Below are 25,296 nucleotides of genomic sequence, written 5' to 3' on the forward strand. Positions count from 1 at the left end.
GCCCCCGCCCCTGCCCAGCCCTCCTCACAGCGACGGCCCCGGTGCCCGTATCCGAGATGGCGAAGCGGCGGTTATTTTCCAGTGTCAGGTGGTGAGAGGTGAAAGGCGGCGGCAGCGGCTCGAGGAAGATGGCAGAAAGCGAATGGCAGCCAGGTAAGGAAGAGAGCCACCCAGCCCCAGCCCCACCTTGGAGAGTGGCCTACCTTGCAGGGGTGTTGTAACTCCTTTCCGTGTCACGGGGACTTGCTCGTGAGGAGGGTTGCTGTGGGGCTACTCAGGACCGGCTCACCCATGAGGCAAGGTGAGGCGACAGGATGCACCAGAGCAGCAGATCCCCATGTCGAGCTTTCTCCCCCCGCCCCGTTTCTTCTCTTGCCCCTTCCCTGGTGCCATTTTGGGGTCTGACTCAGGTGGCAAAATATATTGGGGCTACTCAGGGTGAGCCTGAACTATTGTTGTTGTTGTTCTCAGGGTGAGCCTGAGCTGCTGCTGCTGCTAGATTCTATCCATGATAGTGGGTGTTGGCCCCCCATAACTGGAACCAAGCCATGAGCTCCCCTAACTCCACTGCTTCCAGGGTATGTCCCCAAAGCGAGAGAATGGGCATTAAAATGGCAAGTGCAGATACAGTATACGTAGTGTTGCATGGCGGGGCAAAATGCCATAAATAAACCCTAATGTCACACATGCTGCGTAATGAGGTTTGTCCAGGAAAGAGATCACAAATATGTAGCGAGGATCTCAGTGGTGATGTGGACCCAGGTGTGGGGCACCTGTGAATAGCTGGGGGGTGGGGTGGTGCGAAGGGTAAATTCCATGCTCAGGATTGTTAGAAAAGGTGCTGAAAATAAAACTGCCAAGATCATGATGCCATTATGTAAATGTAATGCATTGCCACATTTGGGATGCTATGCACAGTTCTGCTTACTTCACCTAAAGAAATGAAACTGTGGAGCTGGAAAAGATTCGGAAAAGGGCCAGTGAAATTATCCAGGGGGTGAGGAAAGGTTGCAATGTTTGGGACTTTTAGGGAAAAGGTGAGGAAGAGGCAACTTGACAGAAGTTTATAAAATGATGCACAGCATAGAGAAAGTGAAGAGAGAAAAGTTTTTTCCCCTTCTCTGAACATTAGAACTCATGGGCATACAGTGCAGCTAAATGCTGGAAGATTTAGGACAGAATTTAAAAAGTCCTTCACACAGCACATAGTTAGAAACCCTTCCTGTGGTTTCTAGCAAATAGTACTCTGAAACATTACTGTCTCCAAGCGTGTCTTGCCAAATGTGGAGGCAGAACTAGCCATTGATAGCCTTCTCCACCATGAATGTGTCCAATCTTCTTTTAAAGCCACCCAAGTTGGTTGTCATCATTGGCTCTTGTGGGAGAGAGTTCCATAGATTAACAATGTGCTGCGTTTAGAAGTGCTTCCTTTTATCTTTCCTGAATCTTCCAGTATTCAGCTTCATGGGGTGTCCATGCAGTCTAGTTCTGTAAGAGAATGAGAAAAACTTTTCTCTATCCACTTTCTTCATGCCATGTATAATTTCACTGAGTGCTTCTGCCTGGCTGGGATGGGTCCCTTGAACTCTGATAATGGCCCTTGCTTGCCCGAATGGATGGAAGAGAGAGATACATGTGCAGAAACTAATCACTTATATAACAGTAGAATTTACATTTGTTGCCCTACCCACTTTGGCCTGTGGCTCCACCCACCACTGGCAGGCAGACCCTGGGAGGTTGTCCAGATGGGAATGCAGCCCTCAAGTTGAAAAGGGTTCCCTAGTTCCCCCCCCCCCTAAACTTCAAGGTTGTTGTGAAGTTTCTTGGAAGAAAGTGGGATGTAAATATGGGCAACGATACTCCACTGGTAACCAACTGCAGATTTTCATTTAGCAATGTTGGGTTTAGAGTATCAGGGACCAGGTGCCGCCCTACAGCCATGAAGGTCATCAGGTGACCTTGGACCAGCATATCTCTCCCTCAGACCACAGAGGGCTTTCATGTGGCTAAAATGCAGAGAAGGCGAGAATGTGTCTGGTGGTATAAGATAAGATCCACGCGCCGGATGCGATTATTTTTGGCAATGAAAGATACAGACTGAATGGCTTTGATGCTTTGGCACTCTGCAACCTTATTGGGAGAAAACTTAAGACATTGGCTGCCGCCTTTGTGGTTGGGGACCGAAATCCTCTCTCTGTTCCCTGCACATCTCTCCTCCCCCCGCTGCTTTTCTGTTCCACTTCTCCTTTCCACGATTCTTGGCTCCTTTGCGGCAATGTGACTACATTCACCTTGTTTTGCTGGAACAGGAATGTAGAGCAGAGCCATTCATCCTTGAGAGCCCTCAACTTTAGAAAGGGAGCCTCCCTCTGTGCAGGAGCGGGAGGGGATCAGGGCACTTTTGACAAGGCGCTGGGTGAGGGGAGTGCTTACCTGCTTCCTGGCTAATGAGGAAAAATGAACCAAACCATCTACCTAGTCTGCTGGTGGTGGGGAGGAGGCTGAGTTCCTGCTGACTTTGCAGCTTGATAATCTGCATTCCCCCCCCTTCCTGGCACTCATCCAAAGGCCTCCAGGGACTTTAGAGTGCTTTGCAAGCTCTAAACCTCCTTTGAAAGCCATCCGTGCCAGGGGTTTCTCTCTGGGCTGCAAGTTTGCTCCACTTTTAAGGCCAAAGTGATTTGTGGAGACAGCTATCTGAAAAGCAAGGGTGTCCTGTTTGCATTTAGGCCCCTCTCCTGAGAGCGGTTGCGTTAAATTTTACTTGCATGTGCTAATTTATAGAATCATGGAACTGCAGAGTTGAAAGGGACCCCATGGGCCTCTGCGAAGCAGGAATCACAGCTAAAGAATCCCTGACAGATGGCCTTCCAACCTCCAATTAAGGAGACTCATTTATTGCAATTTGAATCCACTGGTTTGGATCCTGCTCTCTGGAGCAGCAGAAAACAAGCTTGCTCTGTCTTCCAAATGACAGCCCTTCAGATATTTGAAAATGACTATCAGGGAGCAGTGGAACAGATTTTCTTGGAAGCTGATGGACTCTCCTTTACTGGAGATTTTAAAACAGGTTGGCTCGCCACATGTCAGGGATTCTTTAGCTGTGATTCCTGAATTGCAGGGGATTGGATTAGATGACCTTTGGGGGATCCCTTCCAATTCTCTGTTTCTGTGATGCTGTAAGGTCATCGAAGTTGGTAAGGTCATCTTTGCCTCTACTGTGGGGGTGAGTTTCACAGCTGAACACTACTGAGTGAAGTACTCTCCTTTATCTGTCCTGAATATTGGATTTTAATCATGCTCCACATAGGGAGTCAATACAATAGGTAAGTGGATTTTAATAATGGCCTGAAAATATTTTCTTTAGAAAGGAACTCACAGTTGAGAACATAGCAACATCTTCACAGTCCAAATGGTTTGAATTGTTTCTCCTTCCAGAATCCCCCGAGGAGGCAGCACTGCCTCCTCCCCACCGAAGTTTCATGATCCCCAAGAAGGAAATCAACATGGTTCCCGACATGGGGAAGTGGAAACGCTCACAGGTACAGAATGTTTGGTATATTTCTGGGGAGGTACCATTGGCATGTGGGCTGAGCAGGAAATAGTTCCTGCTGAGGGGTCACTTTGGTATCTTGGCTGTACCACCTGAGACTGAAGTTGGGAGGGGTCTCCCATGTTAAATCAGGGGAGGGGAACCTCTGGTCCTCTGCATGTTGCTGAACTGCAACTCCCATTGTCCTTGGACAGTTGTCCATCCTTGCTGGGGCTGATAGGATTTGGAATCCAACAAAATTCAGAGGGCCACAGATTTACCCCCCTCCAGGTTAAATGACACTCCATGCTTTCTCTGCACATAGAAAGCTAACCTGTCTGGGAGAATGGTCCCACTTAGTCTGTGTCAGGGAGCTAAAAAAGTCAGCTTTCTACTTTCAATCCTTTGCTGCTGCAGAAGACTACTGTCTGTCAGCACAGAGTTGCTGGGAGGTTGGAGAAGAGTGGCAAAATTTCATTTTCCAACATCCTTCAGTATTGTGGCAGTGGAATACTTTTAACTGACAGCAGCCTGACCCAATCAATCTCTGTCACATTCCTATCAATTTTGTATTCCATAAGAACATAAAGAAGAGTCCTGATGGATCAAGCCAAAGACCCATTTAGTCTTGCATCCATTAAATGTTGTTATTGCTTATTAATCGCCTCCTATGTATGTCCCAAGGCGATGTACAAAATATAATAAAAATATAATTTAAAAACCACAGTTCTCACAGTGGCCAGCCAGATGCTTTTGGGAAGCCCACAAACAGGACCCAAGTGCAACAGCAACACTCTCCCTGGTATTCAGAGGCATCTTGGCAGTGAAGGAAGAACATAATGGCCATTGATAGCCTTATCCTCCAAAGATTTGTTAAAGCTCCTGTTATAAGAACTTAAGAAGAGCCTGGTTATTGGATCAGGCCAAAAGGCACCCATGACAGTGCCCATCATCCCTGACTGCTGGCTCTTCTCACTAGGGATGATGGGAATTTAGTCCAACAACACCTGGGAAAGTTGAGAAAGGCTGATTCAGGGGGACACTGCCTCTGACAATGGAGGTTTAATGTAAGAACCTAAGCAGGGCTCTTTTGGATCACGTCAGTGGCCCATCCAGTCCAGCAGCCTGTTCCCATAGTGGCTGACCAGATGCCCATTATGGGAAGTCTGAAAGCAGGACCTCAACACAATAGCAACTTTCCTCACTTGTGATTCCCAGCAACTGGCATTCACAGGCACCCTGCTTCTAACAATTAGCCATTACAGCTAATTCAATGTGATGGTTCTTAAAATTCGCAGTTGTTTCATGCCAAATGCTTGTACCTCATTTACTCAGTGCTGATTCTGCTGGCCATCTTGACTGCACTGGTGGAAAAGTGGGCAATCAGTCTTAAGAAACATGCCTTCTCCCTGGCATGCCTATTCCCCATGGATCTCTCTCTCCCCAGGGCGGGATAAGCAACATTGCTGGATTTTTCCATGGAATGTTGTCTGGCTAATGCTCCATTCTTGCTTTCCCTCTCTCTGATGATATTATTATTATTATTATTATTATTATTATTATTATTATTATTATTAAAATAGGCTTATGCAGATTACACAGGCTTCATTCTCAAGCTGAATGAAAGCATCAAGGGCAAGAAGCTGACCTGTGAATACAAAGTCTCTGAGGTAAGCCAAAGTGTGAGGGCTCCATGCTCTTCTCTTTTCCAGTCCAGGCAAGCTCTTTTCCACCAAGCTTTTGAATGGGCTAAAATTATTATTTTTTTGGCTGTAGTTGCTGAATTTGTATTTTATCCAATTCTATTTTTTAGTTCTGAGATTGATTTTGGGGTTGCTTCATTTATATATTGTTTCCCAAGGCCAAAAAGTCTCCAAGCATTTGGTGCATCTAGCTCAGAACTGTCTACACTGCCTGGAAGAGGCTCCCCCAAGATTTCAGGGAGAGGATATTCTCAGCCCTACCTGGAAATGCCAATGGGGATTGAACTGATGAACTTTTGTGTGCAAAGCAGATGTTCTGCTGCTGAGCAATGGCCCCTTCCCCTGAGAAATAAAGCAAAATTTTAGTCCTCATGGTTCTGAATAATGGCCTCAGTTAAAGCTTTCTTATACTGAGTAAGACCATTGGTTCAAATAGTTCAGTGTTATCTACGCTGACTGGCAGCAGCTTTCCAGGGGTTGCAGGCAGGGGGACATTCCCAGCCCTACCTGGAGATAACGTCAAGGATTGAACCTGCAACCTTCTGCATGCAAAAAAGAAATTGTGCTGCTTGAATCAGCCTTGTACTGAGTCAGAGCGATGGATGTCTGTATCAGTACTGTCAACACTGGCTGGCAGTGGCTCTCCAAGGTTTCAGGCAGGAGTTTCTCCTAGTCCTACCTGGAGATACCATTGAGGAATGAACCTGGGACCTTCTGCATGCAAGGCATGAGCTTTAAGACTTAGATGTGCCTCCTTCCCTAAAAATAGAGAGTCTAGTCCTCATAGTTCTGAATAAAAGGCTGGATTAAACAAACGCAGGAAGATGTTTTAACCTGAGTCGGACCACTTGTCTGTCTAGTTCAGGCAGAACAAATGATGGCTCTTGGCTTGGAGATAGCATGATGCTGTCAATTTCCCCCATTACTCTCTCCTCCTGCTGCTCCTGCAATGCTTCAAGGGCCAGAAAAGCTGCTGGACTTGGAACTTCCCCACGCCCTTCTGACACAGCAAAGGATCGAATTTAGGCTTGGGAGACTAGAGGATTTCTCACGCACAAGGCCTCCAGCAAAGTCAGAGGAGTTGCTCCTGCTGTTTTTGTCCTTTGTCTACTCTTAAAGGAGGAATTCCTTCCCGGAGTATGTGCTGCCCTTTGGAGCGGCAGCATTGCAAGCCCCTACCCCCTATCATTCAGGAACGGAAAATCCCCCACATCCCAAATGAACATGTTTAAAAAGTATATACAAGAGGATCTGCAGGGCATCTTCTCTTCCTGAAAAGAGTTGGTTCCTATTCACAGCACTAGCCAGCCCCCCCCTTTTCTTGGAACTCCATTCTGTACTCCTCTTCTGAGTTTCTTTTTTTTTTTTAAAAAAAAAGAATGCTCAGCCCTCAATGTGCTAATCTTTGTGGGGTGTATGGGGGAAAGGGTTGCCTCATTAGTTGTCTTCTTTTATTAATAAATAATAATAATGGTGTAGTTGTAGACCAGGACCTTGGAGAGACCAGGGTTCAAATACTCCCACCTGGCCTTGAAGCTCACTGGCTGTGACCTTGAGCCAGTCACTGCCTTTCTCAGCCTAATCTACCTCACGGGTGTTGTGAGGATTAATTGCGGAAGGAGGGAACCATGTATGCCACCTTGAACTTCTTGATGGAATAAAGGTGGAATATACAGTGGTACCTTGGTTTTCGAATGTGATCCGGAAGACGGTTCAAGTTCCGAAACGTTCGAAAACCGAAAACTCAATAGCTGACAGCTAGGCCTCTGCATCTTGCACTCAGCGGAAGCCACGTGGCATGTTCAACCTCCAAGATGTGTTCAAAAACTGAAGCATTTACCGTATTTTTCGCTCTATAAGATGCACCAGACCATAAGACGCACCTAGTTTTTGGAGGAGGAAAACAAGAAAAAAATATTCTGAATCCCAGAAGCCAGAAAAGCAAGAGGGATCGCTGCGCAGCGAAAGCAGTGATCCCTCTCGCTGTTCTGGCTTCTGGGATAGCTGCGCAGCCTGCATTTGCTCCATAAGACGCACACACATTTCCCCTTACTTTTTAGGAGGGAAAAAGTGAGTCTTATAGAGCAAAAAATACAGTACTTCTGGGTTTACAGCGTTCGAAATCCGAAACGTCTGACTTTTGAAACGTTTGAAAACCGGGGTACCACTGTAAATGCAATAGATGAAATAAATAAATAAGAAATAGTAAGTTCTGCCAATGATCAGCTTGGGATGTGTGCTGACGTTTTGAAACATTTGGTGTCTGGTGAGCAGGATGTGTGATGTGTTTGTGTCTGCCTTCTGCCTAAGTAGACTCCTCTCCCTTCTCTTGTCAGCCAGTTGAAAAGCTGATTGATCTCCTGAACACGCTTGACAGGTGGATTGACGAGACCCCACCAGTGGACCAGCCATCTCGCTTTGGGAACAAGGCTTTTCGGACGTGGTACACCAAACTGGATCAGGTAAAGCAGTAAGTGTGTGTCTGTTTCTGTGGTAGTGAATAGAGTTGCCCAATTCTCTTCTAGCTTCATTTTCATAGAATTATAGAATTGTAGAGTTGGATTACAGAGTGTCGTATGATTATAGAGTGTCTATGATTCAGGTATTGCCTTAAAGCCATTTGCTTTTGCTTGGTTTCCTCTGCACACGTTCCTGCTTGTCAACAATCTTTTTCAACTGTGGTGCCCAGAACTGGACACAGTATTCCAGGTGTGATCTAACCAAGGCAGAATAGAGTGGTACTATGGCTTTCCTTGATCTGGATTTTGTTCACGGCCAAAGGAAATCTTTTTATTTGGCTCTTGCATTGAAGGGGAAAGGGTTCTACCTTTGGCATAGTTTGACTTGCTTATTTTCCTGTGTATATAAAAGCACCTAGATATGCCTGTTCTCTTCACCACCACCACCTGGTAGTCTGATTTGGTACTGTCTAACAAGAGCTGTACCATGTTGGCTCTGTTTTTTAATTTTTGTGTCATATAATTTATACACCACTTAATTTTTTTAAAACCCCCAAAGCTGTTTACAACAGAAATAAAACAATAAAATTATCAGTAAAAACAACTCTTAAAACATTCAAAAAATAAAAGAAGCGATAAGCTTAAAACCAATCCAAACACACACGTGTGTTATACATGTCTAGGTTAGGCTTGTCTAAGCACAAATATTTTTTGCAGGTTCCAAAAGCATTCAGTGAAGGTGCCTACCTGGTGTCAATAGGCAGGGAGTTCCAAAATGTAGGCACTGCCACACTAAAATGTCTTGTAAATTGGCTCTGAGATGCATGGTGAATTATTATTAAGGGACAGGAGCCTCTTTTCAGCAAACACAATAAAAAATATTTTGGCACCTTTAAAAAAGGAAAAGAAAAGAGACTAGCAGATTTTTTAACTCATAAACTTCTCCCCCTTTTTGATTAACCCCTCCTAGTGGTGAAATCTCCCTAATTACATTAAAGGAGGAGCTGAAAGCTGTAAGAAAAAGGGGGTGGGGAGAGAGAAGGGCAGTGATCTGACGCTTCTCAAAGTCTGAGTGTGGGAATAGCACCTGACCAACCTAACACCCTGGCTGTTTGTTCCTTTAGGGGGCTGAGAACCTGGTGGCCACTGTGGTTCCGAGTGAGCTGTCAGACGCCATCTCCGAAGTGGCAGTGTACCTGAAGGAGTCAGTGGGCAACTCTACTCGTATTGACTATGGGACAGGTATATGTCAGGGGATGAGCAGACTGACCTGGAAGCTTTCCCCCACCCTCCCTGCTTCAGTAAAGGGGCCTGGACCATCTCAGGTGGCCTGCTGGATGTCCTGGAAGCTGCTCTGCTGATGCCTCTGGGAAACCTGCAAGGTGGACAGGCTGTTCCCTGGCAACCAGTATTTAGCAGCAAAATGCCTCTGATTATAGAGGCACCCATTTAGCCATCAGGGCTGATTGCTGTTATGGGGTGGTCAGCACCCATCTTTTATGGCATCCTGCTCCTAAAGGGATTTCCCTCTATTCCCAGCAAGACTCGGAGATTGGAGAGGGAGCAGCAGTGGGCTCTTTGTGCTCTTTCTGCTCAGACGTGGTGTTACAAAAGTTGTTTTGCTTTCAAAATAGTACCTGCTTCAACAGGAAGAGGCTTTCTAAATTTGCTTGACTGCTAATGTGTAACAAAAGCAATGAACATTAAAATGACTGCTGGTCTTCAAAATGCCCACGGGCAGGGCAAGCAGATTTGGTGTGCCAGTTAAATGTTTAAAAAACCCCACCTCCAGGCAGGTCTGTTGTCTAGTCGATTGCAAAACTGCTGTTGGTCACGAGGTGGTGCTATTGTATTGCTGTTAAAAGTGAGGATAGTTCAATGGCGGTTCTCACTTTGTATGGCAAGCCTGCTGCTTTTCCTTTTGGGGTTAATAGTTATAAAGGTTGTTGATTTCTTTCCTCCTCTTTTTTATTGAATTTTATTGAAAAATTTCAGAGGAAAAAAAAGGTGAAAGAAAGGAAACAAAAACAAAAAGGTGCTTGAAACTGTAATACAATGCGATACATAAGTATATATGTCATTATTCCGATGAGTATACAATTATTAACAAGTCTTTATAATTTTTATAAATGCATTCCAAATATCATTATATTTATCCACACACAACCTGCATCTTAAAAGCAGTCCATTCACATATTGGAAGAGTTGTCATATCTTCTGTCCATTGATCAAAGGGGCCATAGTATTAGCTTTCCAGTGAATCAATATCAGTCTTTTGGCAGAAGTAAGGGCGCAGAGAGTCCATCCACGCTGACCAGTTGTCAAACCCCATATCATTGGTATGTGGTGTAGGATAATATTATCATCTGACAATTTTAATTTCCACCCCCTCCCCCAAATAGTATTTCTACATCCTAATACTTATCTCTAAAAAATCGTAAGTGGATAAACCATGCATTCCTTTTTATAAACAATATCACTTGTTTTGCTCTAATTGCCAACTTTGTTGTTAAAATCTTTATATAAACGTTAAATTAATGAAATTGGGTGGTAATAAGTGCATTGAGTGTGGTCTTTGTCTGGTTTTGGTATAACAGCAATATTTGCTTGATTAAACATCGTTGACAGAATTCCCCTATCAAATATCTCGTCATATAATTGGCAAGGTTTTGGTGCTGAAAGATCTACATATATTTTATATTGCTCAATAGGAAATCCATCTAAGTGTTTTACCACTAGCCAACTATAAAATTGTTTTCTTGATTTCTATTTCAGATTTTGGGGTTATTAATAGTTGTTTCTGTATATCATTTAGATATGGTAATTTTTTTTAATTCACTATTTTCTTTTGATTGTTATATAATTCTGAATATATATATATAATAATTGATTATTAATAGTGATTGAATTTTTATATACTTATTGAATTGAATTTTTATATAATTTTCCTATTGACTTTTTCTATTTTTGGCTATATAATGTAGTTCCTAAAAATTCCGACAAGTTCAGAAATCCTGCAAACACTAAGCTGATCCGTTAAATTCAGTTCTGTTAGACAGAGTATGCACATAGTTCCCAGATTGGGAATAAGCCAATAAGTCAACAGAAATAATTTTTTTAAGTGCTTGCGTGAATGAAACAAAACCTTATAGATAGCATTTTATTTTTTTTAAAAAAAAGTTGCAAAAAAGAAAGTAAATAAAATGAAGAACCGCACCACAAATAGCAATGAAAAAAGAAAAGAAGAAGAAAAAACAAAACAAATATACAAGAGAAAAAGCAAAAAATTGACCTGCTTGACTCAAGTTTGTGACAGCCCTTTATTCTTAACAATGAAATTACAGGTCACTCTTGAGAAGAGAATAATATTAATAAAAAGAAAAAAGGGGGGAGCCATCTTAAAATATTTTACAGAATAGAAAGGAAAAATGCCTAAGCACTTAATTCATGACAAAATATGCTTCAGTATATGCTTTCCTGCTTCCTACATTTCTGCCCTTGGTGATTGAAAGGGCCTAGATCCACGCCTCACTTGCCCCATACCTGATATCATATGTGTGGCAGGCGGGCTGGAGAAAGCAGGACTGAGCTTTCCTGTGCATTAGCTGACATGCACAGGGTTCAGTCCTGCTTGGGGAGCTTCTCTCCACCTCTCCATCATCAAGTGCCAACTTTACCAGGTTAGGCAGGACAACCTGCCATCATTATTGCGCCAGATGATGGGTGGTGGGTGACTGGTGGGTGAGATAAAGACTTGGCCTCCCAGGACAAAAACACTCACTTCCCCATCTTAAACAGTGTTGCTTATTTGCATGCACTCACCCTGTGTTTCCCAGCTCTCCAGATTAAGATTGGAAGCTCCTTCAGGCATAGACTTGTCTCTCCCTCACCTTAATGTGTGTGAAACTTGGTGTGGCCCCACATTCATAGGTGTCTCTCTGCATAAATGGTTGTGAAATGCTGCCTCCTTCACTACAGATCCTCTCAGGTGCTGAGGTTGGCAGAGGGGGCTATCAGGGAGGGGCTTCTCTGTGGTGGTCCCTAAACTGCAGTACTCGTTCCCTACAGAGGTGTGCCTAGCATCTTCACTGCACAGCTTACAGCAAATGCTGAAGACACACCACTTTATCCTGGTCTTTTGATACTTGAGGTGTATTTTTTTAGGACCCACCTTATTTCTGTGATTGTAAATTGTTTTAAACTGTTTTTAATATTGTGTTTTAATGCTGTCATCCACCCTGGGACTTTAGGGCAAAGGGTGGGCAATAAACAAATAAAGGTAGCCATGTTAACATGTAGCCCTCCAAAGAGTCATGCAAGTGCAGAGGGTTTTCGTCCATTGTCCTGAAAATTGTTCCCCTTCCTGTCCTTTCATCTCAGGTCATGAAGCAGCGTTTGCCGCCTTCCTCTGCTGCCTTTGCAAAATTGGAGTTCTCCGGGTGGATGACCAGCTGGCCATTGTCTTCAAAGTGTTCAACAGGTAAAGCTGGTGTGTGTGTGTGTGTGTGTGTGTGTGTGTGTGTGTGTGTAAGGGCTAAAAATCGACCCTGTGGTATCTGAAAGTGGGTTTTTAATAATGGCTCAGCCCAGCAGAGGACGAAGCCTCTGCTACAATCTTGCATGAGAGGGATGGTGGGGGGGAGGGGTCCAGAGAAGAATAAGTAATCACTCTCACCACCTTGTAGTCAAGAGGACAGTGAGAGGCTCAAAGGCTTTGTAGGCAAGGCCTCATCAGAGCACCTTAGAGAGGCTTCCCTGGGGACTAGTCATTTATTTAATAGAATTTAACAATCCCCTTCTTCCTCCAGGTATTTGGAAGTCATGCGGAAGCTGCAGAAGACCTACAGAATGGAACCGGCTGGGAGCCAAGGAGTCTGGGGCTTGGATGACTTCCAGTTCCTGCCCTTCATATGGGGCAGCTCACAACTGATAGGTAACCAGGGAAAGCTTCCCCACTGCCAACTCCATCAGCCCCCCCCCCCAACCAGGGCTTATTTCATTAAAAAAGAAAAAGAAAAAAATATTTTTCAATCAGGCACCCTAAGGCAAAGTGCACCCTCCTTTTCCACATTTTCTCCATTGCCTTGCATGGGAAGTAATGGTCAGAATGATCTCTCTGTTACTTTGCATGGGGGTCCTCAAACTGTCTGGTGAGAAAAGTAGCTCCTTCCCTCGCCCTTTGCCAGGGACCCTTAGAATGCTAGCCTATTGATACATCTTCTCTTCTGTGAAATTTGTTCCATTGTTGTGAAGGGGTTGAGGGATGGGCCTAATTTCTCCCTTTCCTTTGCTATTTGTAACTCTGATCAAAGCTCACAGTACTGCTAACCTCAAATATTACCTGTGCTCCCTGTCAACGAGTGATCAGAAGTGCCCATTTTGTTGCTGGTTAAGAAAGGACCCTGCTTCTGTTGCATAAGAAGTGATGATGGGCTTGTACCTAGAACAATTCTCTAACCCCCAATTTGCCACACTAAGCTGGGAGGATGGGGTCATCCCGATAAGCCTTCAGCATCTAAATGGAAACTGCCCTGAAACATAATGCTTCCTTCTCAGATCACCCAAACCTGGAACCTCGACATTTTGTGGATGAGAAAGTGGTGAATGAAAACCATAAAGACTTCATGTTTCTTGAGTGCATCCTATTCATTACAGAGGTGAGACTGAGTCCCACCCCCCACCCCCAGTCTTTGCTACTGAATCATTTTATGAGATTTTTCAAAGATGCATACTTTTGTAGATTCCTGCATTGAAGGGGGTTGAACTCAATAACCCTTGGGGATTCCTTCCAACTGTGCAGTTTTATGATTCTATGCCAGATCATATCTGGGCTCCTCACCTCCACTTCCTAACCCTCCTATCTGCGCTTTGTGAGATCTCCTTTCCGACATTCTTATGGGCCAAGTTCCAACAGTATCAACCTCAAAGCAAATTAGCAAAAGAGAGAACCCAAAAGGCAGAGAACTCAGGAAGCTGAGAGAGAGACGAAGGTAGAAGCAAAGGATAGGAATGTATCCCTGCCAATAGCATGAGCTTCTTTGGCATCTTGGCCACTGTAAGAAAAGAATCCTGGACTAGATGGGTCTTTGGCCTGATCCCCTATGCTTCCTGGCGCCCGGTGGGTACCTAGTTCTTTAAGGCGTCTGAAAGGAATTGAAACTGCTGACATGCTAATGTTATGGTACAAATTACAGTGCAACAGCATTTGGAATAGTGTGTAGAGTTTTGGCCATCAGCCTCAAAACAGATGTTGTAGAGTTGGAAAAGATTAAGAAAACAGCAACCAGAATGATCAAGGGGTGTGTGTGGAGTGACTCACCTATGAAGAAAGATGGCAGACTTTTTAGAGCCAAATTTAAATGGGGCAAGGACCATAATTCAGTGGTAGAGTACCTGCTTTGTGAGCAAAAGGTTCCAGGCTGAATCCCCAGTGGCATCTCCAGGTAGAGCTGGGAATGTCCCCTGCCTGGAACCCTGGAGAGCTGCTGTCAGTTGGTGCAGGCAGTACTGAGCTGGATGGGCTAATGGGCTGATTCAGTGTTCTTCCTTAATTCAGTCCTTTAATCAGAACCATGAGGACTAGAATCTTACTTTATTTTTTGGGGGGTAGTGCCGTGGCTCAGTGGTAAAGCTTCTACCTGCTTTGCAGGTAGAAGGCCCCAGGTTGATTCTCCAATGACATCTCCGAGTAGGGCTGTTTCCTGCCTGAAACCCTGGAGAGCCGCTGCCAGCCAGTGTAGACAGTACTGAGCTAGGTGGACCAGTGGCCCAACTCAGTATATAGCAGATTTCTGTGTAAAGCCTTGCCCTGGCAATTTGCAGAGGGCTTCATGGTCCTCATTCCATAGCGTATTGTGTACGGATGGTGGTCGTTCCTGTTTAATTTTTTAAAACAAAGTTATTAGGGAAGGGAAGGAAAGAAAAGAAATGATGCTGCATGACTTGCCTAGGGCCACCGAGCAGCATGGCTCTTTTCCAGCTGGGCCTGAGTCCAACCTGCCCTTTTTTGTTGATCATGCTGGCTTTTCTTGAGCTTAAGACCCACCTGATATTTGCAAACCCTGCCCTTAGGGGTGGAATGGAATGTGCTCCCTCTTCCCTCTCCTCCTTGCTACTTTGGAGAGCATTCACAATGTTCTGAGCTTGGGTGCTCTCCCAAAAGAAACATCCTTTTAACAAAGGGTTATCTTTCTCCTTGGTGGGCATTTCCCTTTTGCCTTTTCCTGTGCTAGGCCACTAGATGCCGCCAGAGTACTATCTTTGGCGTCTGCCAGCATTGAGAGCCCTCTATCGGCATCTAGTGGATGAGCATAATCATTGCAACACCAACAAAATAATATGGAAGGAATTTTATTTACATGTTCTACCCATAGAGGGGAAACAACCCTCTAGTTTCTGCTTCCAAACTCCATTGCTCAATAAGCACACTTGGCTGATTGGTTGAGCCCCCTCAAGTTACAGCTGTCATACCAAAGCAATCATTTGGGGGGAAATATGACTATTGCCCCAATCTCTTGTTTCCCTAAACAGGGCACTGTTCTGATGTCAGCTACTTGCCATGAGTTTGGACCTAGACATCCTGGTGGTGCTGTCTGGGTATTGCTGGACTTGTAACTCCAATCATCCATGGCCACTGGCCATGCTGTCTGGCGGTAGGGGTGGGGGGAGCATGGGCGAGAGAAGCGCTGCCAGCCTGGGGAAGGCTGGGTTGGTTGTTGGTTTTTTATTTTTATTTTTTGAAACTTCCCCCTTGCCTCTAGGTATCTTCAAATGCTAGAACAGCACCCCTTTCAAATCACACCTCTCGTTCCCCTGGGGTTGGGGAACATAAAAAGAGCCTGCTGGATCAGGCCAGTGGCCCACCTAGTCCAGCATCCTGCTTTCACAGTGGCAAGCCAGAAGCCCACTAGTGGCAGCCCAAAAGCAGAACCCAGGGCCAAGAGCACTCTCCCCTTCCTGTGAGTCACAGCAACTGGTATTCACGAGGGCAGAGCATAGCTGTCATGGTTAATAGCCATCAAATAGCCCTCTCCTCCTCCATGAATTTGTCCAGTCATCTTTTAAAGCCATCCAAGTTGGCAACCATCATTGCCTCCTGCGGGAGCTAGTTCCGCAGTTAAACCCTGTGCTGTGTGAAGAAATCCTTTCTTTTGTCTGTCCTGAACCGTCTAGCATTCATCATCGTTGGATTCTTGCGACTTCTACTGTTACGAGGGAGGGTGAAGGCGACGGAGCAGATCCAAGAGCAGGAAAAGCAAATGTTGGATCGACTATTTGCAAGTTCTGCCCGAGTTGGCGTTCTTTTAAAAAAATCCCAGAGAAGGGCAGGGCAGCCCTTTCCCCTATTTCACTGCCTCCCAAATTTGGAGGTTTTTTTTGGGGGGGGGAGCAAGGGAGGCTGGGCTCTGGTTTCAGCTGGTAAGGAAGCAAATGACAGGAAGGTGCTGTGTTGAGCTTGCCCCCCTTTCCCTCCCTCCCCACCAATACCTCCCTCCTCATTTTTTTTTTTTAACCGACAGAGGAACCTTTTACAAAAGGCTTATTCTCTCGGGAACGGAGAGGCAGGAACGCAGCGTCTGTGAGTAATTTCCTGCTCAATATGGCTGCCCTGACTCACTCCGTTCCCCTGGGGTCACTGCGGGTCTGTGGCTCTCCCGCTCTCTCGCTCTCTCCCCCTCCCTCCCCCCCCACTCTGCTTGCCTACTTTTCTTCTCTCCCTTTGTGGCTAGAATGAGCCACAGGGTTCTCTGCGTGTGTGTTTGTGTATGTGTGTTAGTTTTTTTCCTCCTCCCTATCCCCCCCCCCTTTTCCTACTTCCAAACAATAGCAAAAGGGCTTCAGTGAGAGCAGATGTTGGTTTGGAAAAGCTGTGCCCGCCTGGGTGGGGTGTTGTTTGTGTTCTAGTTCTTTGGGGCGCACAAGAGTCTGGTCCTTGCAAGCCAACCTGTTTTTCTTCATTTTTTTCAAGAGGCAATACCCATTTTGAATGCCACCAGCAATCTGTCTGAAATTTTAAAGTCTCAAGGGCCAGGATGTTGGTGGTCAGGAGGGGACCAGCTTTCTTTGCACTACACAGACAGGATGGTGATTGTTACCAAAAAACCCCAATGTGAAGCCCACAAACAGGAGCCTAACACAAGAGGAGCTCTCCTCTCCTGCAGTTTCCAGCAGCTGGGTATTTAGAAGTACTTCGGCCACTGTGGCTAGTAGCCATTGATAGCCCTCTTCTCCTCCATGAATTTGTCCAATCCTCTTTTAAAGCCAACCAAGTTGGTGGTCATCACAGTTCAATTGCCAGCGAGAGCCAGTGTGGTGTAGTGGTTAAGAGCGATAGACTCGTAATCTGGTGAACTGGGTTCGTGTCTCCGCTGTTCCGCATGGAGCTGCTGGGTGACCTTGGGCTAGTCACACTTCTCTGAAGTCTCTCAGCCCCACTCACCTCACAGAGTGTTTGTTGTGGGGGAGGAAGGGAAAGGAGAATGTTAGCCGCTTTGAGACTCCTTCGGGTAGTGATAAAGCGGGATATCAAATCCAAAATCCAGCATTTCCAAGATGGGCTAGGCAGGTCACCTGCCTGGAGACCCAGCTTAGGCAATAATGAGCTATACAGACCAATGGTCTTGGCTTGGTATGGATAGGATAGGATAGAATAGGAGGGTCATCTATTCCAACCTCCTGCAGTGCAGGAATACGCAGCTGTCCCTTATGCAAGGCTGATAACCTTGGTGTCATCAGCACCACATTCTAACCAGCTGAGCTTCTTTTTTCCTAAGTACAAGGACTTCCTACCCCCAAAGCCCATGACCTGTGAACTGTACTGTGGAAAGTAGGAGAAACCACTGTTGCAACATCAGCATTTCCCCAAGTTCTTGAAGATTAGGAGCTTGCAACAGTAAAGGTTTGCCCCAGTGCAAAGGCATGCTCTTTTACTTTCCTTGATTTTTCCCATCCCACCTCCTCTCTCCGGAAAATGCCATGGCTGCATTAAAATGCATGATGCCCCTGAATAGCCATAGCTCAGTGATTAAAGAACCTGCAGGTAGGGCCAGGAGAGACACCTTGTCTGAAACCCTGTGCCAGCCAGTGAAAATGGTCCTGAGCTAGAAGAGCCCTAGTGGTCTTGCTTCCTGTGGACGGCGCTGCACTGTGCTGTCTCTTCAAAGAAGGAAACTTAGTACAGTCGTACCTTGGAAGTTGAACGGAATCCGTTCCGGAAGTCAGTTTGACTTCCAAAAAGTTCGGAAACCAAAGTGCGACTTCTGATTGGCTGCAGGAAGCTCCTGCAGCCAATCGGAGGCCGTGGAAGCCCTGTTGGATGTTCGGCTTCCAAAAATAGTTCACAAACTGGAACAGTCACTTTTGGGTTTGTGGCGTTTGGGAGCCAAAACGTTTGAGAACTAATCTGTTCGAAAACCAAGTGTATTTTAACCCACTGAGGGCTGAGCTCTTGACTGCTATCATGAGGAATTCCAGCCAACATTTTTGTTCTGGGAACTCAGGCGCACACAGCCCTTCCTTCTGTATGCAAGGGGGAAGTTTCCTGGGAAAAGTTTGGCCTATCTTATTTTTTCTGGCGCTCATGGACGCTGACAGGAAGTGGAACTTAACATCCATTGCAGCTGTTGGGGGAGGACAGAGGATATTCTTTTTGTGGCTTCCTTTCTTTTTCCTTTTTACCCAGAGTGCTTCAGTGCTGAGGTCACCAGATTCTAAACATATGACTGAGCTCTTTCTCTCCCTCCACTCCCAAACATCCCTGTGTGCTCACGAACACTCACCCACCCACATCTTCCTATAGACTTAAAACGGTAAGGCTATTGCCATGTAGCCCCCATTGGAAGGTTTGTAGTGCCTCATCACAATCCTGGATTTGCAGGAAGGAACAACTCAACAGGCCACAAAAGTGAGCTTGCATGGGATGAGAAAGAAAAGCTTTTCTTTAGGAATTCTTTAGCTGTGATTCCTGCATTGCAGGGGGTTGACGTAGATGCCCATTTGGGCCCTTTATTGTTCTACGATTATTTGAGGGCTTAATGTGGAGGGAATTGCCAAGGACTTGGCGAGCAGAGGAACCGCTAGTATATATCTATATGCATAGACAGATGAACACACAGACATACACTTTGGGATACTTTTTCACTTGTACAAACCTACCTGTAACAACAAACCGTCTGGGCTTCCTGCACTGGAAAAGTAAGTTCAGAAATGCAGTCTGATCCCCTCCTGCTTTTAGGGGATAGCTGTGACTGTTTTGGCAGTTTGGGATTTTGGAAGGGGGAGGGGGAGGGGGAGGAAGTGAGGTTTTCTTCTTCAAAACACCCCTGCATTGTCAAAAGTTCCTTATTTTCCCAAGTTCCTTTTTTTGGCCTTGTGGTTGATGATGTCACTGAATCTTCCCACAAGAAGTTTGCCTCCATTCCCCCTGCCTTCCCTTGAGAGTAAGTTGCATTCTCTGGGTGTGCCCAGAAGCTATTTCTCTCTTCCGCCCCCACTCCCACTCCAGTCCCAAACTGAGTTCCCCCCACCCTTGTTTTCCCCTAACCTTATCTGTGGGTTATCTTGGTCTCTAGAAACTGCTGTATTTTTTTTAAATAATACTTTATTGACTTATACCTCACTCTTCCATTAAAACAACAACCCATTAACACTCAAAGCAAAACGTCTGTCAAACCAACAATCGGTTTGTTGTTGTTGTTGCTGTTGTTGCTGCCATTGTTGCCCAGAACATTAAACGGACACACAATTTAAAAACAAAGCAAAAGCATCCTAAAGCAGATCAAAACATTGCAATCCATTTTAGAGTTAGAAACATTCCTAAAGCAATTACAATTAAAACTAAAACGTTGTTAAAAACATTAAGTTCAGCAACAATGTTTTTAAAATATATGAGTAGCAGAAAACCATCTAGGGTGGTGGTTCGATGACAAGAGAGTGAAAGGACTGCTAAAGGAGGATAAGAAGATTATGGCAGCGATGCTTTTGAATCTCAGTTGCTGGCAGGCACAGGAGGGGAGAGTGCTCGTGTGCTCAGATCCTGCTTGCAGGTTTCCCAGAATAGGCACCTGGTTGGCAACTGTGAGAACAGATGCTGGACTAGATGGCTCAGCAAAGCTCTTCTGATGTTCTTAAAACATTCTAAAAGCAATTATGAATTAAAGAAAAAATCCATCTAATGATATTGGGATTGTCAGGAGCAGTCTTTTTCAGCCATCAAATGCCTGGGTAAACAGGAATGTTTAAAAATTTCTCTTGAAAGCAGAGGGAGACAGGATGCACCTTGTTAGGGAAGGCATTTTGCAGTGGGAGAGCCAACACCAAAAAGGCCCCATCACAGGTCAGCATCAGGTTTTGCTTCCATTCTGCGTAGTAAATTTAGGTGGCGATAAATGATGGTGATAAATAAGGAGAATAGAACAATTGAATCATAGTGTAGTGTTTGGGTCCCTTCACTGCAGGGAGTAGGACTAGGGTCATGATGCCTGGGGTAAGGAGGAGGATGCCTTTGTGCCCATGTCAGGAGGAGGAACAGCAGATTCCAGTACTGGAGCCATGCTAGAGGGGAATGGTGTAAGCACCAGAGCTGCCCTGCCCTTGTATTTCTTCAGAGCAGATTTCATTGGCCTGGATGATGGCATCCAGTGGGAAATAAGGAGTGCAGATCAAGTAGCTGTGTGGTTAAGGACATTGGGGACATCCTGTCCAGTGGTGGTCTGGAACGGGGTGTGCCAGTGCCTTGTGGTGATGGCTTGTCTGTGTCTTGTCTTCCAGATGAAGACAGGCCCATTTGCTGAGCACTCCAACCAGCTGTGGAACATTAGCGCTGTCCCTTCATGGGCGAAGGTCAACCAAGGACTCATTCGCATGTACAAAGCAGAGGTAAGGTCAAAGCAGAGGGAGGTGGGCCTGGAGCAAAACCTCTCTCCAGCTCAAGTTGTGGGGTGGGTGGGTGGGTGTTGAAAGAGGCCCCAGCCAAATGTTCTCTTTGTCTTCTTCCCAGTGCCTGGAGAAGTTCCCTGTGATCCAGCACTTCAAGTTCGGCAGCCTCCTCTCCATTCAGCCTGTTGCATCTTAAGGAGGTTTTGGAGGGTATTCTTTCCCCCATTTCTGGAAAAAAGAGAGGGGGTCAGAAAACATTGGAGAGAGCAGGGTGAAGGGCCAGAGCTCTCCCCATTCAGCCCCACCCCCACCCCTCAGGCAATGCAGTCCATTCATTTCCGCGGATTATTTTTTCCCAACTTTTGGGGGTGCGGGACAAACCACCAGGAAGATTTTCTGACTCTCTTAAAGACCCCTCCCTCTGCATTTTGAAGAAGGGAAAACCCGCCTTGGAATGTGATCCCATGACTTTTAACACTGGACCACAACAGTATGTGGCCTCTCTTTTGCTCTCTCTCCCCCTGCACAGGACTATCCTTTGCACCCATTGCTTTTGTTCTATTTTATATCTATATTTTTAAAAGCCTGCTGTTTTCAGTCTGGGGAATGCAGTCTGATATCCTGAGGGGCTCCACATTTCCCATCTGAGGCCTCCCTAAATATTTTTATTCCTGGTCGCAAAAGTGTAAGAGGGCATCTGTGTTCTCCCCCCCCCCCCGTCATCTTAGTTGTGGGTCCTGCCTACATCATCAAAACCTGTCTCTAACCTACTTGAGCTGTGGCTTGGCTCCTTCGCAGAGAAACTAGGGGCTAGTAGTTTAGGGAGGAAATGGGGTGCTCTCTCTCTCTCTCTCCCCCCCCCATTTCCAGTACTGTTGCCAAACTAAATGTGCTATGCTTTTGGAGAGAGGCAGAACCATCAGTTCAGCTTCAAGCTGGTTCAGATGCATCCCATTTCATGATCCCCTTGGAGGCAACATGTTGTCAAGTGCTCCCTCCCGCAGGTTCACAGAACATTTTTGCAGGCACCAACTCAAAAAAAACTACCCTCCATCCACATACAAAGAGGGTTTATCTGTCAGGGGGGTTGCTGCAAAGCTTTTGGGTGATCTTTGCAATCAAAAATCAGAGAGGTGTTCAAGAACGTGGCTGTATGCTCCCCTTGCAAGGTCTGCTGGGCTGCTTCAGAAAGACCTGGGCTTTACTTCATTCAACCCAGGCAGCACTCAGGGCTTTTTGCTACACTTAGCAGGGCTCTTAACAATATGAGTGCTGCCTGGGTCCTGTACAGCCTTGAGTCCTACACCGTGCAAAGTTTTGTGCAGGTGATAATTAATTTTGGCTTGTATTTTTACAGAGGGTTGCTTGAGAGCTCCTTTTCCTAGGAGCTAGTAGAAGAACTGAGAGCCAAAGGTTTGCTAGGCTGAGCAAAACTGGTTTGAGCTCACTGGGAACTGTCCCAACTCTAAACTAGGCAAAAGACCTTGCCGTGCCCTGCCTTTGCTTCTTATACTTTGCTTCTTTCAACCACAGGATCACCCTTCCCCACTGCCAGTTACTAAATTCTGATGGTAGGTTATTTTTTATTTTGCTCGTTGGAGATAGCCTTTAAAAATAATTTGCAGCATTGCCAAAAATTGCCTTTATTGTCCCCTTTTCCAATGGCTGGACTTCTTTTGGCTGGCGGGTTCATGAGTGTGGACCTTTGGGTGTTCAGAGGTGGCTCCACCTTGGGTGAACACTACCTCTGCTCTAGACCTTGTTCTAATCTTGGCACTCTTGACTGGTTCCAAGGGAATGGAGCATTTTGGCATTTATTTAAGGTCTCCCTTATTTCTGTTCTTTTGGAGGCTTGTGTGCAAGTTCATGTTTAAACAGACCCCCAAAAAGGAGGGTTCAGCCACTTTGTATGGACTGCACACCCTACTCGTATCCTGCTGTGAGTTTGCAGCCTCTTTAACTCTTGGTGTGGAGCTTTGTGAGAGAGATGTGTAACCCTTCATACGTTGTTTTACTCCCAACTTCCATCAGCACCAGCTGCGAGTCCTAACAACATTGGGAGGGCTAACAACATTGGGAGGGTCCCGCCCCTGATCTAAGTGGGAGGCGTGAGAAGGAAGGTGCATAAATGCAGGGGTTGCACCCCTCCATTTGCATATCCTATATGGAAAAACCAGCACAAAGCCATTATATGTGTAATAGCTGGAGATGAGCTTTCTTTTGACCCATCCAGTTAAAAATCACACCCCTTTTCCACATTTAACCCTCCACACACTTAGTTGGAGATAGACAACTTAAAGAAGTTTGGAGTTGGCTTGAGAGAGAGTGGTTTCACATTTCAGGGACTGAAGCATTAATGTTTCGTTTTGCTCTTGCCTCTGGGTGAAACAGGCTTGGCAGGTTTTGGAACTAAAAGCTTGGCAAACCTGTTTATCTAAGATGTGTCTGCCAGGGCAGCGGGCTCCCTTGGCCAGCTTGCAAATTGGAACAGGATACCTCCCTGTTAATGTATACACACCATCCTTTGAGAAGGCCTAATTTTGGCACTCATGTATACATCAACCATTAGTGGTGTGACAGCTGCCTCCTCTTTCGTCTTCTGCAAAAACCTGGGTCCTTCATTGTAGCTCAACTCCTCCCATGGAACACCCACCCTCCTGTTCCTTGGGCATGGTTTCTGTCGCCTCTGCTGTCTGTTGCAAACACCCCCCACCCAAGAAGCGCATGTAACTCCCCTTGGCCTAGAATCACCACCTGAAAAGGCTCTCTGCGCATGGCACTCTTTCCTGACTCCTCTGGTTTCCTCTAGCATTGTGGTTTGAATTAAAAAGAAGAAAAAGTTTCATGTTTTGCATCTAATGGCTGTCGTGGTTTGTTCGGCGTAAGGGGTTGGTACAGTTGTATGGAAGTGGATGGGGCATATTTTTTTTCCTTGCAGCACTGAAAGCTCTGGGTTCAATCCCTGACATTTGGACCAGCCCAAGACATTCTGCTGCCTGAGGCAAAACAGGAAATGCTGCTCCCCTGCCACTGTTTCCTTCTCTGCCCCCATTGCTGCTACTAGTGCCTTATACTCTGCTGCCGCCTGAGGCGACTGAAGGTGGCCTCGGGAAGCCTTGGTGCATTGAAGGGGTTGGTGATGAGTGACAAGTAAAGGAGGCAGCAAGTACTGCGCTCCTTGGGAGCCCAGATCTGCCGCTCCTCCCAAATGCAATTGTCTTACTCTGGATAGAGGGTGGGTTGGCCCTGCATGACCTCTCTAGGTAGGTTTGGGTGACCCCCCTGACCCTGAAATCCTGGAGAGCTGCTGCCAGTATGTGTAGACAGTACTGAGCTAGATGGACCAATGGTCTGACTCTGTATAAGGCAGCTCCCTAATGCTCCTATTTAATCTGGCCTTTTATTCAGAACTATGAAGACTATTACTTTATTTAAAAGGAAGGGCCATAGCTCAGATGTAGGACACCTGCTTTGCTTGTAGAAAATCCCAGGTTTGATTGTGACCTGAATCTTCAACTGCCAGTCAGTGTTGACAGTACTGAGCTAGTTCTGATTCAGTATAAGGCAGGTTCCAATGTTCCCAAGAAGGGCTGTAGTTTAATGGCAGAGCATCTGCTTTGCCTGTGGAAGGTTGTGGGTTCAGTCCCAGACAGCATCTCCAGGTATGGCTGGGAATGTTCCCTCCTTGAAACCCTAGAGAGCTGCTGATGGTTTGTGTAGATAGTACTGAGCTAGATGACCAATGTTCCCATTAAATTCAGCCCTTTATTTAGAACCTTGAGGACTAGAATTTTAACTTTACGGCAGCGGTTTTCAACCAGTGTGCTCTGGCACCCTGGGGTTCCTTGAATAATGGTCAGGGCTGTTGCAGGCAACACTGGCCTCTGTCCCTCTTTCCTTCCCTCCCTCCCTTGATGCCCTCTCATCTCTGCCTTGCACAGCTGTTTGTTGCAGCAGCCCTGGCTACAAGCTCTCCAGGCGAATGGTGCCTCTGGTGCTGGCCAGGGGGTGCTAGCTGCCAGGAGCTGATGCAGCCTCGGTGTAAGCAAGCAAGTGGGTGAGGGAGCCCAGCCAGCCAGTCTGCCAGCCTTTCCTATTGGGAATGGACAGAGGGTCCCAGACCCCTGTAGGGCAGTGTGAGGTGGCACCTCTCTTTGGGGCAGGGGCGGGCACCTCAGAGACCAGCGGCTGCCCAGAGGACTCCCAAGGAGAGAGGAGAGAAGAGGAGAGGAGGCTGAAGGAACACTCTACAAGGGAGGGTGTTCATAAAAGGGTAAGAGGCTGATAGTTCTACAGGCAAGGGGTGACACAACGGGGCTCCTGAGCCCCACAGGGGTGCCACAGAAAGAGCATAGTTGGTCAAGGGAGCCATGGACTCAAAAAGGTTGAAAACCTGCTTTAGGGGATGCAAAAGGCTGCAGGTTCAATCCTCAGCATTGCCAGGTTTGCCTGGGAATAAAACCTCAAACCCAGTTTGATCTGCTCCAAAAACACATCAAAGCAGATTACCTTTAACCAATCTCAGACTTGAGGCTCCACCCATTTCCCCCTCTGCCCGTGCCCACTACTACAGTGTGGGCCCTGGGATTGAAAGAGTCCCCCAGCCTAGTTTAATGGAATGTTAAGGACCTTCGTGTACTCAGCATAGAATAGTTGCAAACAAGAACACATTCCGAGGACCAGTCCCTGCCCTGAAACGCTTACAGGCTAAAAATAAGCCCTCTCT

General features: G+C 46.1%; 1 protein-coding gene across 2 annotated transcripts; it reads left to right on the forward strand.

Annotated features, from left to right (window-relative positions):
- Positions 1-23,429, forward strand: PTPA (protein phosphatase 2 phosphatase activator). 2 transcript variants are annotated; one of them, XM_081178853.1, is made up of 10 exons: positions 1-153; positions 3,439-3,542; positions 5,116-5,202; positions 7,572-7,697; positions 8,819-8,936; positions 12,075-12,174; positions 12,503-12,627; positions 13,251-13,351; positions 20,463-20,570; positions 20,692-23,429. In XM_081178853.1, exons 1-10 carry the CDS (start codon positions 129-131, stop codon positions 20,764-20,766), a joined length of 969 nt encoding a protein of 322 aa, XP_081034979.1. In that variant the 5' UTR covers positions 1-128; the 3' UTR covers positions 20,767-23,429. The 2 variants fall into 2 exon arrangements, with proteins under 2 accessions (XP_081034979.1, XP_081034980.1); XM_081178854.1 differs by lacking the exon at positions 1-153 and adding an exon at positions 173-301.
- The last annotated feature ends 1,867 nt before the right edge of the window (positions 23,430-25,296 follow it).

The sequence above is a fragment of the Podarcis bocagei genome (assembly GCF_964188305.1).
Source record: "Podarcis bocagei genome assembly, chromosome: Z".
In the NCBI taxonomy this organism is placed as follows: Eukaryota; Metazoa; Chordata; class Lepidosauria; order Squamata; family Lacertidae; genus Podarcis; species Podarcis bocagei.

Coding starts and splice junctions, on each gene's coding strand:
- PTPA (XM_081178853.1), top strand. CDS start 129: ATGGCAGAAAGCGAATGGCAGCCAG. Junction 5,203..7,571: donor GTGAATACAAAGTCTCTGAG/GTAAGCCAAAGT, acceptor TTCTCTTGTCAG/CCAGTTGAAAAGCTGATTGA. Junction 7,698..8,818: donor GGTACACCAAACTGGATCAG/GTAAAGCAGTAA, acceptor TTGTTCCTTTAG/GGGGCTGAGAACCTGGTGGC.